The sequence below is a fragment of the Schistocerca cancellata genome, chromosome 3, assembly GCF_023864275.1.
Source record: "Schistocerca cancellata isolate TAMUIC-IGC-003103 chromosome 3, iqSchCanc2.1, whole genome shotgun sequence".
NCBI classification, from domain to species: Eukaryota; Metazoa; Arthropoda; class Insecta; order Orthoptera; family Acrididae; genus Schistocerca; species Schistocerca cancellata.
The window spans coordinates 670,033,062-670,045,626 of NC_064628.1; the positions used below are offsets into that span (position 1 = coordinate 670,033,062).

General features: G+C 43.5%; 1 protein-coding gene across 1 annotated transcript in view; it reads left to right on the forward strand.

The window, feature by feature from the left end:
- LOC126175638 (potassium voltage-gated channel subfamily KQT member 4) overlaps window positions 1-12,565 on the forward strand; it is a 992,116-nt gene that overhangs the window by 487,322 nt on the left and 492,229 nt on the right. Inside the window, exon 4 of the mRNA XM_049922528.1 lies at window positions 7,605-7,774. Within this exon, the coding sequence (XP_049778485.1) occupies window positions 7,605-7,774 (170 nt within the window). The remainder of the gene's footprint in view (window positions 1-7,604; window positions 7,775-12,565) is intronic.

Here is a 12,565-nt window from a genome sequence, read left to right on the forward strand (position 1 = left end):
ACGTAGATAAAGATGAAACTTAAATTATTATTAATTATAAGTGATATATTTGCGGGAGCTAGTAAAAGAGGGTGCAAAAACAAGCGGCCCGTCGTAGCTGTACGTTCAACAACATTTTCGGACATTTAGTTCGGTGAATTTTAATCTCTCAGTGATAGAAGAAGACCAACACAGCAGAATACTGCAAACCACTGTCTCGATGGTTAATTATGCTATGAGACAGAAGAAGATGAGATACGAGTCGTCGTTATAGCCGAGAAGTCGGCTTGGAGTGACCCAATCGTTGGAGGTGCGAATGGTGCGTCTAGAAATATGACCTCGCAGCTTAGAAAACAATTATTGCTATAAAAATAACGGGATGGTCAGCTAAAAATTTTTTTAAGACTTTTTGAGGTAAAATCTTCTAAAAAGTGTACAGGCCACTTGTAGCCGCTAATCTTCGTTTATTGCCGAATCATTGTAGAATTGGCTTCACGATAAAAAATCACATCTTCATGTTAAATCTACAACAACATACAGACGAAATAGAGGCCGTTAAATTAAAAAACTAATAGTGCCTACTATCAATGTGATAGAAAAGTATTCACTTGGCTAGATTACATTAAGCCATTAAACCAATACGGTCTCCTAACGTTCTACAGCGGCACGTATCCTGGTATCATCAAATGGAATGGATGATGAAAGATCAATCAATATCTACGAGTCATCACTGGGGGACGTACTAATTTGACCTGAAAAATAAGGAAAGTAGGCGGAAGACACGAAACTGTGGCATCAGAGTCCCGTAAATATAGTACGGTAGCAACTTAGCAGTATTTAACTCCTCATAACACTTAGAAAAACAGCCATCTCGGCTGCAATGAAGAAGTGATAACATAGCGTGCAGACGCAGCCGCTATTAAGTCGTACCGTAGCGGAAATAGACACGTGCCGAACCTGCCGCACGACTGCTAGTAGATGACGGTAGATGTTATGAGGGTTGTATAAGACCGTAGTATCTCATTTTTTGAAATTTGGGAGTGGTTTGACAAATGAAATAAACCTCTATAATTTATACAATAACAGCGGGTGCTTCGAGCCGACCCTATAATTTGTTAGAAGATTCTTTCACAACAATTTTTTAAAACATTCTCAACTTTGCAGAGACTAAGCTGCAGTTATCCATACAGAAAATTTACATGTTTAGGAATGGATAGTGCCTTAAAAAGTAGAGCATTAATAGAAATGAAACATGAGCAACAAGTGTAACCAAATAAAATCAGACGATGTTGAGAGATCTACAGTAAGGAATCGGAGGTAAAGCTGGTGGCTATGTTACTCAGTGTGGGCACCAAAAAGCGGCAGAAGTCAAGACCATAGAAAATATTGTCAAATACAAGAAACGTTCGTCTGAAAAACAGTAGTAGTTAAACCTCCAATCTGATTTTAAATGTTAGGCGGAGTTGTTTGAAAGTGATGCATTCGACCAGGAAAGACGTTTCCACTGATCCACGATCCAGTCGGGATGATTTCCTTGCAACTGCATTCACAGCTGGTGACATAGTTGGATCAAGGTGGGAACACTTAGTGGATGTCTGCTGTAGAGCCCCATGTTCAACAATGTGCTCTGAACTGCTTGCTCCGAACCACTAGTGCCTGCACCAGCTTGTACTCTGCTCCCACATCTGCTACAGAATGCCGCCTGTTCTAGTTCACAAAGCGGGCAAGCCTCTAACTCCACGTTCTGTGATAAGGCGTGGACATGGTTCAAATGGCTCTGAGCACTATGGGACTTAACATCTGAGATCATTAGCCCCTTACAACTACTTAAACCTAACTAACGTAAGGACATCACACACATGCATGCCCTAGGCATGCTGTTAGCATAGCAGTCGCGTGGTTCCGGATTGAAGCGCCTAGAACCGCCGAGAGGGCCACAGGACTTCCAACAATTTTCGACTACTCTACTTTTACAGTTTTTCGACCAGTTTATATAGAAGCTCACGATTACAGGACGCGTACAGCCAACCGGATTTGTGGTTTTCGACATGCCACTTATGTTCAGAGGCTGGGCAGATGTATGGAAACACCAGAAACAGAAAACAGCACCTTGCCTAATGCGGTTTAGGAAACCCGCTGGCATTCAGATCAGCTTCTGGACACATACAAGTGATCTACGGTTTCCAAGGGAATCTCATACTATTATCCCTGCAAACTAGTGACAAGTTCAGGTAACGGTGATGGAAGTGGACCGAGAACATGTACGATTCTCTACAAAATAGATGGAAAAGCTTCAATAACATTGAGACCTGGTAACTGTGGTAGTAAGCCTAGACGCGACAATTCGTCCTGGTGTACACTAAACCAGTCCTATACAATGTGAGCAATTGGAACAGGAGTTCTGTAATCTTGGAACACAGCATAACCGTTGGGGAACAAATATTTTACCTCAGGATGGACTTGATCAGCCAAACCGTTACCTACTCCTTGGCACTCATAAGATCTCTTAGAGTAAAAACGGAGTCCTTGGAATGCCATGATATGGCTGCCCAAATCATCACGGAACCCCCGCCAAGATTCGCTCTTAGAAACAAGCAGTCTCTGCACAGTACACCCAGGACGATATATGCCAGATATAAACTCGGTCAGAGGTTGGAAACAGTGTGAAACAAGACTCTTAAGACTCTTCTGACCAAATTATTTCCTTCCTTTGCTCCATAGTCCAGGTTTTATAACTTCGGCACCCCATTTTTCTGTTACGCGTATTTCCCTCACTGATGAGGGGCTCTGGAATTCTAACACATCCTGCAATTCCCAAAGTATGGAACTCCCTTCATGTTGTTTTGGTGCTGACAGGGTTCATGGGTGTGACATTCAGTTCTTCAGTGACTTTGCAGCCGTCGCCCTCTTATTTTCTGTGAAAATCCTCTTCAATGACCGGTTGTTACGGTCACTCACCAAACAGACTTCCGACTGCGTTATGACTAAGTGAATGGATCAACAACGAACTTGAACCTGTGTGATTAGACGTTTTTCCTATTCCGGCGTGCGCGGTATAGATATTCAATACGGCACCCCTTGGAACACCAAACAGTTCGGCTCCCTTGGTTACGAAAGAAGCCATCACACGAGCACCAACAATATGCCCACGTTCGAATCCACTTATCTCAGACATTATGCACTCACAACTAAATTGAACAGTGTTCTGACCGCGACTCACATTTGCAGCATTTTGAGGGAATTGCACAGGAGCCGTTCGCGGTTAAATACAACAGCACCACCTGCAGCGTTGGGTAGCATCTGGATCCATATTCAGACACGCGTATCTCGCCTGTCTTTATACGTTTGTCCAATCCCTGTACGTCCCCATTGGTAGAATAATTCCCCCTTTGTCTTTGGTCCACTAAATAATTTTCCTAGTGCGTCAGTTGCTGGCAGCGATACCGGGAGACTTTCAGTTTCGCGGTAGGCAGTGCTCAGAGTTGGAATACACGTGAGAGTTTTTTCCTCTCAAACAGTTTGAGACTCTCAGTTAGTACTTGCGTAATTGTGTACACTAGTTACTGTCTGATGTGTACGTTTAGTCTGTTCTTTCGGACATTCCCGATGAAACAGACACCATACATATGTGAAATCAAGGCTATGGCAGCCAATGATCCCCTCAGAGCAGGTGAACACCAAGCTCAAACTCGTAACAGTAATCGGCTAGATGCCGCGAGTAATGAGGATACTGAGCAGGGGCACTACATCAGTAGCGTGTGGTTAAGTCGAGAATTTGTATCTGGCGAAATACGTGCTAGAGTAGTCTGTGCAGTTGTATTGATCGCCGTGTGCAGATGGTTTCCGGAACGGTAGCTCAGCGTTTTCGGTCAATCGCTTAGCTGCCCTGTGTAATTAGGAAACTGAGTGAATGGATCAACGATGAACTTGAACGTGGCTCATGAGACGTCCGCCAAGAACAAATACAACGAAGAATACGAGATCAAAGAAAATGGTGAAACGGTGAGCACGTCTGCCCAGTAAGCAGGACACCTGTGTTCGAAGCATAGTTCGGCATAAATTTTCAACTTTCCCCGTTGATATAAATCGGTGCCTACTGGCAGCTACTGTCTTTTAATTCATTTCCGGTCTACTGTGTGACAGCTACTTGAGAGTAGTTTTGAAGTGTCTTAGAGTCTTGCAAGAGCAGATGTTGGAATCGTTTGCAGACAGCAGGTGAGAATGTTTGTGAGAGCTGGGATACCATTCCCCGCGAGATTTATGTGTGGTGTTTTGTGCCTGAAAGAAGAGGTTGCGATGTAGGAGGATAAAACTGTTGCTGCACCTTTAATACTTTTCATACAATTATCTCATTGTAGAGTTCGTGATGGAAGCTCCACAATTATATCGAAACTTTACGAGAATTACACCGTTGGAAATGGAAATAATATTCCCCATAACTGGACCCCAAATTGCTAGGCTAGATACTGTTATGCGTAAATCCATTGGTGTTTAAGGCAGACTGCTTGTGACACTAAGATTTCTAGCATCAGGAATGTTTATTCTCTGTAATATTTGGTAAAGTTGCAACTGGCATGAACTAACATTATATCAGATTTCAACTCCATACCCACACTCGTTCAAAAGCAAAATAGGGCGAATATGTGATAAATAAAGCATTTCCGAACATACCTTTCTCTGAACATTTTTTTTATTTGCATTGAGTTAAGGAACAAGTCGTAAATTCCTGAACGTCTTTTCTTCAACACCCAATGTAGTAACAATCAATAAACACTACGCCATACAAAATTAAAGCTATAGATGTATTAGTTGAAGTCAAATGGTAATTTTTCGAGTTCAAAAACAATTACTTTCAAGCAAAACTCCATTGTTTCCTCTATGTTAATTAATCTATGTTATAAAATTACTTAGCTTGATTCCTTGACATTTGGATATTCTGGTAAATTCCGTCTGTGGAGGTGTTAAAAACCGTAACCACTTCAGCTAACCAACTTCCCTATCTTTTCTAGGTTCCTGTAGTCCAGTAAATGTGTATTGGATATCGCTGGCCTGTCCTCGTACAAGCATATTAAATGCACAATTTTATCCTGAGCTGACTTCTTAATAGCTTTGTTAAACCCTTTCTTTGCCGACAAATTGTTGACATTCACTTCACTGTGAGTATCAATCGCAATAACCACAACTGTCCTGAGAATGCCATCACAAATTTATAAAGCGGCTTTGTGCAGTGCGCTAGTCTTCCATTAACACTTACGTATTCACTTGAGATCTAGTCTCTTCAGCAGCTTTTGTTTTATTTTCGTTTCTGAACTGTATATAATATGTCTATGCTGTTATTATATGTTATTTGCCGTGTAGCGCTGTTCAAGTATAGAACTTTAGAAATTGGCTAACTACCGGTGTTGTTCCTTAAGGAGGATAAACGGGCGAACTCTTTGCTCATAAACAAGCCACGGTTACATATTATGGCTCAAAACACTCAATTTACTGGATACTTTTATATAAAGTGTGCATGAGTACGGCAAATTACATAGTCAGGGTATAGCAGCGTACAAACTGTGAAATACGGCACAAATCTGAGACGCAATTACGGCTGCTCAGCGCTCTCCGAGTACTCTCGGCTCCCCTTGCAATGCCTGTGTAGTTTTTATAATTATGTAAGTTACCAATAATTAATTTTAGGCAGTTAGTAGCATTAATGCCTTAGAGGTTGCAGGTTCCTCACACTCTCCACCCACTATACACACTGCGTTGTCCCGTACATCGGTGGTGATAAAAGTAAGACGCGTACCTAAAAATTGCTGAACATATAAGAAAATGTGTTCTCCATGTTGTAGATAGTACCTGCAGTAGTCTAGAAATGCTTCATTACTTGCTTCGAAACAGACATATGAGTTAATTGACAACGCGACACAGCAGTAACTTCATAAGGGCTACTATAGTATGTACACAGAAGTAGGATGTACATAAAGTCCGGAAACACTTTCAATTATTTACTGCACAAGAACTAAAACATTGGCCGGCAGCTGTGACCGAGCGGTTCTAGGCGCTTCGGTCCGGAACAGCGAACCTGCTACGGTCGCAGGTTCGAACCCTCCTCGGGCATGGATGTGTATGATGTCCTTAGGTTACTTAGGTTTAAGTAGTTCTAAGTCTAGGGGACTGATGACCTCAGATGTTAAATATCACAGTGCTTAGAGCCATGTGAACCATTTGACCTAAACATTGTACAGATGTCATACACATTGCATTTTGAAGAGAAAGTCTGAAAGTTTTTTTACGAACATTCGATATGCGAAGCGTGAGTGACCCGCCAGACGTCAATACGGTAATCGTATCCTTGCCATACCCGTTCCAGCATGGCATCGTCGACAGTGGCATTCGCTTCCCGTATTCTCTCCCGGAGCTCTGCTATATCACGCGGTACACACACCAGATCTTTAATATGTCCCCAAAGAAAAATGTCACATGGAGTGAGATCTGGTGATCGGGGAGGCCATTTCATGAAACAGCACGCTCCGCACCTGAACTCGCCATAGTTGCGACTAGCGCTCACTATCAGCAAATTACCAAACTACATGCGGTATATATGCAAAAAAAAAAAAGAACGTTCAGGGTATCTCTTCAAAATGACACATGTATGATATGTGTACAGTGTTTTGTTCTTGTGCAATAAATAGTTGAAAGTGTTCCCGGACTTCACGTACACCCACTGTTACTATTAATGACTGCGATCAAACACAAACCATTAACAGCCTGAAATCTTCCAATTTCTGCCGGTTCAGAAGAATGGAGTGCAGCAGTCAAGTAGTTTACGTACAGTAAGAACAGTGCACACATTTTAACTTGGTTGACTTTGGATGGGGTTGCAGTGTACAGGTCAAGCAAGTGCCGCAATGAAGAGGAATACTGCAGGGGAAGAATATTTTGTCACATGTGTCCATCCTCACTGTGGACAGTTCGCTTTCTTATCTGAGAAGGAGTTGTGCGTAGCACTTGCGAACCACATTCGTTATGCTTCGCAAGTACAAAATGGTTCAAATGGCTCTGAGCACTATGGGACTTAACTTCTGAGGTCATCAGTCCCCTATAAGTTAGAACTACTTAAACCTAACTAACCTAAGGAGATTAACACATCCATGCCCGAGGCAGGATTCGAACCTGCGACCGTAGCGGGCTTCTTAAGTGCTACCAACAACTCTCTCTCAGATAAGAAAACGAACTATCCTTCGTATTTCATTCTAAGACTCCCTCCTCCCTCCCCTCCCACTTTACACACACACACACACACACACACACACACACACACACACACAAACTACATAAAGTATCATTCGTTTTTCACCATTTTTAAAACAAAAGTGTTCCAAGAAAAGTCTTTCATTCTATAGATAAGTCTAAGTTGGTGATAATGTGGGAGAGGGGGGGGGGGGGGGGGGCAAAAGACGGCAGGAGGGGGAGATGGCGGGGGTACTGGCTAATGACTAATCGCACTCAGGGGTAATGATCTAAGAAAGATTGGGAACCACTGCGGTGGAGAATGTACTGGCGTTTGGTGTTGCACACCAAGCCCCTTTCCTAGCATCCAATGTCTGACGCGCAGCCTTTGCGTGATGTGTGTACAGACGTGACGACCATCTTCGCAACGATGGCCGTGCTGTGCGCGAGCGGGCCGGCGTTCGCGGCGTCGGCGCTGCGCGGCCTGCGCTTCTTCCAGATACTCCGCATGGTGCGCATGGACCGCCGCGGCGGCACCTGGAAGCTCCTCGGTTCCGTCGTCTACGCTCATCGGCAGGTAAGCGCCGCACTCCTCTACACCCTTAAACCGTCCTCACATGCGGCGTGGCAGCTAACGTCGACTACGAATGCAGAACTCACCAGCGGCACTTGCCGGCTGCATCTGGCTCGCAAATCACACACTACATTTGTGAAAATGGACGGACGTAAAATTCCTGTGTTATCTCTGTTATACCGCATATTTCTTCCCTTGACCATAAGCTAGTCGTATTGTTCTGTCTTTAGTTTACATAAATAATAACTTCAATATGCATGAACATGTTTTGAGGCGAAAAGGATGATTCCATGCTTAGCCTCTAAGGTCATTGTAAGGGTCGAGCTACATTTATATGATCACCACCCACCTACGTTCGACGTCAGCGTGCAATAACCATTAACAGGCGGCAGGTGGCAGCACTGGCAGTGGAGTGTGTATACAGGGTGGACGATGTGTAGTTTCGAGTGAGTTTATCTCGAAAACTATACATCGAGTTAAAATAGTGGGTAAGACAAGTTCTTAGGCTCAAAAGGGAGACATCAAAAAATAATACACGTGACCTCCAGCCCCCGCCCCCTTGGGGGGGGGGGGGCGGGGGTAACTTTTAAATCTTAAATAGAAACACCCATTTCTTATTGCAAATTCGGATTCTCCATAAAAAAAGTAATCAAGTTTTGTCCGAAACATTTTTTAAACCATTGACAGATGGCGCTGAAAACGAGAAAAATTAAAATTGGGGATGAACTCCGATTTATTTAGAATGATCCGAGAAGGACGCATCAAATCGATACAAAAAGTGCACAGATCCTTTCTTTACGCCAAATTAAGCTATTGTTTTACAAAATGTATTCTACCTGCCACAGTTTTTGATGGAAGGAAGAGGAATGGTATTAAAATCTTGTTAGGGAACTCTTCACAATTGCATTACTCACCCAACTGTGGCGCTATCGTGCCCAAACTGTGAACTATGGCTCAGTATAAAGGTCGGCGGAATGTGATCAGACGTCACTTCTCTTTCAGATTGTAAACCGTAAATATCAGTTGACGAAAGTAAATTATTCTTCATCGAAACATGCCTCACTATTCTCGTACAGAGATTGTTGGCATAATGTTCATTTTAGGTGAATGCCATAACAGTTACGCTGCAGGTGCGTAATTGTATGCTGATCATTTCCCAAACAGACGACATCCAAGTGAAAATATTATTCTAAATTGCACTCAGCGAGCTCGAACTGGATACGTGCACCGTCCACTTCGTCATCGCGAATACAATGAAAATGACGCTCGTACCCTTATCGTTCTCGCCTGTGTTCAACTGGATCCCGAAATTGGTAGTCGTGCGTTTCAGAGACAAAATGGAATACCGAAATCAACTGTTTTGAGGATTTTGAAGGCATATAAACAAAATGCATATCATATCACACGGCCACAGGAATTAACACCGAAAGATACGCAAATACGCGTGCATTTCTGCCAATGGGCAGATGTGACAATGATTTCTTTAGATACGTTATGTTCATCGATGAAGCCACATTCAAAAACAATGGCGAATTAAATCGTCATGATAGTCATTATTGGTCCCCTGTCAATCCACATTTGCACAGATCCCTTGACAATCAACACAAATGGTAGTTAATGGTCTGGTGTGGAATTTTAAACGTTATGTACAGGATGGGCGTATGGGCAGGCGGTGGGCGTTGTCGAATATTAGGGTAATTTTTAGAGAAAGGCCATTTATTGGCTAATGCATGTTGAAAGGGGATACATAGGCCTAGGGAGGTGAGGGTGAGCCAGAGCTTATAATTTGGCGATCATTGTTCGCGAAGCTACCGAAAGTGGTTGTCTGCCAAAACTAAGTCCACAGTGCCGCAGCACCGGGACAAGCGGGAGATGTTCAATGCTACAGGGCGCGCATCCGACTCGCGGGAGAGCAAGAATACGAGAGGGCGAGCCCGGCCACGGGCGGCCGGGTATATTCGACGCACCACGCGGCTTCCTCCGCCCTGATTGGTCAGGACCGAGCAAACCGTGCGGGCGGCAAGGAACTTTCCAGAGCGTTGCCTGCTAAGCTACGCCTGGGGCGGCGTTGCCTCGTCAGCACATGAGAGAGGCGCGTGATCAAGGTTCCCTTCCTCGGTGCTGACTTCCTGTTGCTAAACCGTGAAACGACAGAATTTACAGGCAGCTAACACTGCCGGCCGTGGCTTGGCCGCAATGGAAAAATGAAGTTACTGTTTGGGTGCTCATATAATAAAATAAAATCTCTTACTGTCTGGCTCATCCTTTACAGTTAAATGGTAGGACCGTATTTTTTTGACCGAAATGTTACTGGTGGATCTTATTTACAACTTCTCCGCGATGATTTGTTGGAGCTAATGGAAGATATTGATTTAGAAACTAGGAAACGAATGTGGTTCCAACAGGACGGAGCAGCTCCTCATTATGCTAAAAATGTGCGGAACGTTTTAAATTTACGGTACACTCGTCGGTGGATACGACTCGGCGGACCAATTCAGTGGCCTCCACGTTCACCAGACCTAACATCTCATGATTTTTTCTTTTGCGGTTATTTAAAAAATATTGTTTGTGAAAGACACCTCACAACCCGAAACGATATGGAGTAACGCATTCGAAGAGCGTGTGCAGGCATACCACGGGTTGTGCTGCTGAAAATTGTGGACAACTTTCGCAGACGATTGACTTCATGCATTGAAGCAAATTGGGAAAATTTTGAACAATTTCCTCATGGCTAATTTCATTAATTAAGCACCCCAAACTGTGAGAGGCAAGGGGATTCACACTAATGTAGCACCCCATGGGAACATCATTCTACTACGTCCATGTCGTTGTTCCTGGCTAACGTTAAAAGTAGGATGCAATACAAAAACAGCTTAATTTGGCGTAGCGAAAGAATTGGTGTTCATTTTGTATCGATTTGATGTGTCTTTCTCGGATACTTCTAAGTAAATCAGAATTCATCCCCAATTTTACTTTTTTCTCGATTTCAGCGGCCTCTGTCAATGGTTTTAAAAAATGTTTCAGACAAAACTTGATTACTTTTTTATGGGGAATCAGCAGCTGCAATAAAAATTGGGTGTTTCCATTTAAGATTTGAAAGTTACCCTTCCGCACCTCCCAAGGGGGCGAGGGCTGGAGGTCACGTGTAATATTATTTGATGTTCCCCTTTTGAGCCTACGAACTTGCCTTACCCACTATTTTAACCCGATGTATAGTTTTCTAGATAATCTCACTCGAAACTACAGATGGACCACCCTGTATAGCGTGTCGGGGAGGTGGGGGGGGTGGAAGGGGGGGAGGGGGCGGGGCAGACGCTGAAAACAGTGCAGTCCTTGCCGTAATGCGGAATGCGGCAACTGTTCGAATTATCTGACGCCCAAAAGAGCCTGATCACTGGCCTTCTGGCCAAGGGTGGAAAAATTTCTGAAACGGCTAGGTTTGTAAACGTTTCGGGTACCGCCATAATTAAAGCATACTGTGCATTGCAAAACGGCGCTATCCAAAAGTAGCGCCAAAGGAACTGTGGGGCACCATGGGCCAAAGATGACAGGACTAATAGACTGCTCCGGAGATGTGTAAGGACCAATAGACGTGCAATCGTTGAGCACTGATCGCCCAGAAGAAAGAACGGGCTACCAAGAGTGTCTCCTCAACCATCATTCAGCGAACATTGCTGTGTAGGGGCCTTCGCAGAAGGCGCGTGATTTGTGCACCCACGATGACTGCTGTTGTTCATCGGCGACAAGGATTGGAATTTGCACATCAGCACCTCACCTGGACTTCCACTGAATGGCAGCAGATGGACTTTTCAGGTGAATCATGTTTTATGTTTATCATGTTGTCGTAGGAGGCGTTTCCAGGATGCTCTCGTCATGCTGGAAGACACAGTGGATCAACACGAGTATACGTCTACCCTTGAGGATTATGTGCACCCCTGCATACATTTTGTGTTCCTTTAGCGCGATGGCATCTACCAGCAAGACAATGCAACGTACCAGACAGCTCGCAGTACCTGTGTGGTTCGAAGAGCACCAGGGGGAGCTTACTGTGTTCTCCTGATCACCAAACTCCCCAGATTTAAACACAGTCAAGAATCTGGGACCAACTCAATCGGGCTGTTCGCGCCATGGATCCTCAACCAATAGACATAGCTCAGCTTACCGCAACACTGGAGTCGGCATCGCTCTACATCCATCTCAGAACAGTCCATAAACTCACTGATTATTCAAATGCTGCAAAATGTGTTTATTTAGGCATTTGACGGGTGATCACGTTATTATGACTGGACAGTTCCATAACAAATAGTGAGATAAAAATTTACTACAGTCTTCCCTATCAGATAAAAAGTAATTCATCATTTTCACTTTGTAGTAAAACCCTAATGTCATTTTTACTTGATTCCTGTTTCTGTTCAATAGCAAATTTTTAGAACATGAGATATATATGACATGGAACAAGAACTTGCAAAATGTTTTACTCCAATTAGTGCAACAGGCAGAAAAATGAGTTATTTACTACAGATATATTTTCTGTACTTCATGTGTGTGTGTGTGTGTGTGTGTGTGTGTGTGTGTGTGTGTGTGTGTGTGTGTGTGGTTCGTTTGTCCATGTTTTCGGGCATGTTAACAAAATCGAAAAAACTTATTCCTGAGAGAGAGCGCTCTTACATTTACATAACATTCAATACTGCACAACTTATATGTATTAAATTAATAAGTAGTACCAGAACATTTTATAAAATGCGAAGGTGAATCGTTACAGCGTGGAAGCGCTGTAACAAATGTGTCTGAAAA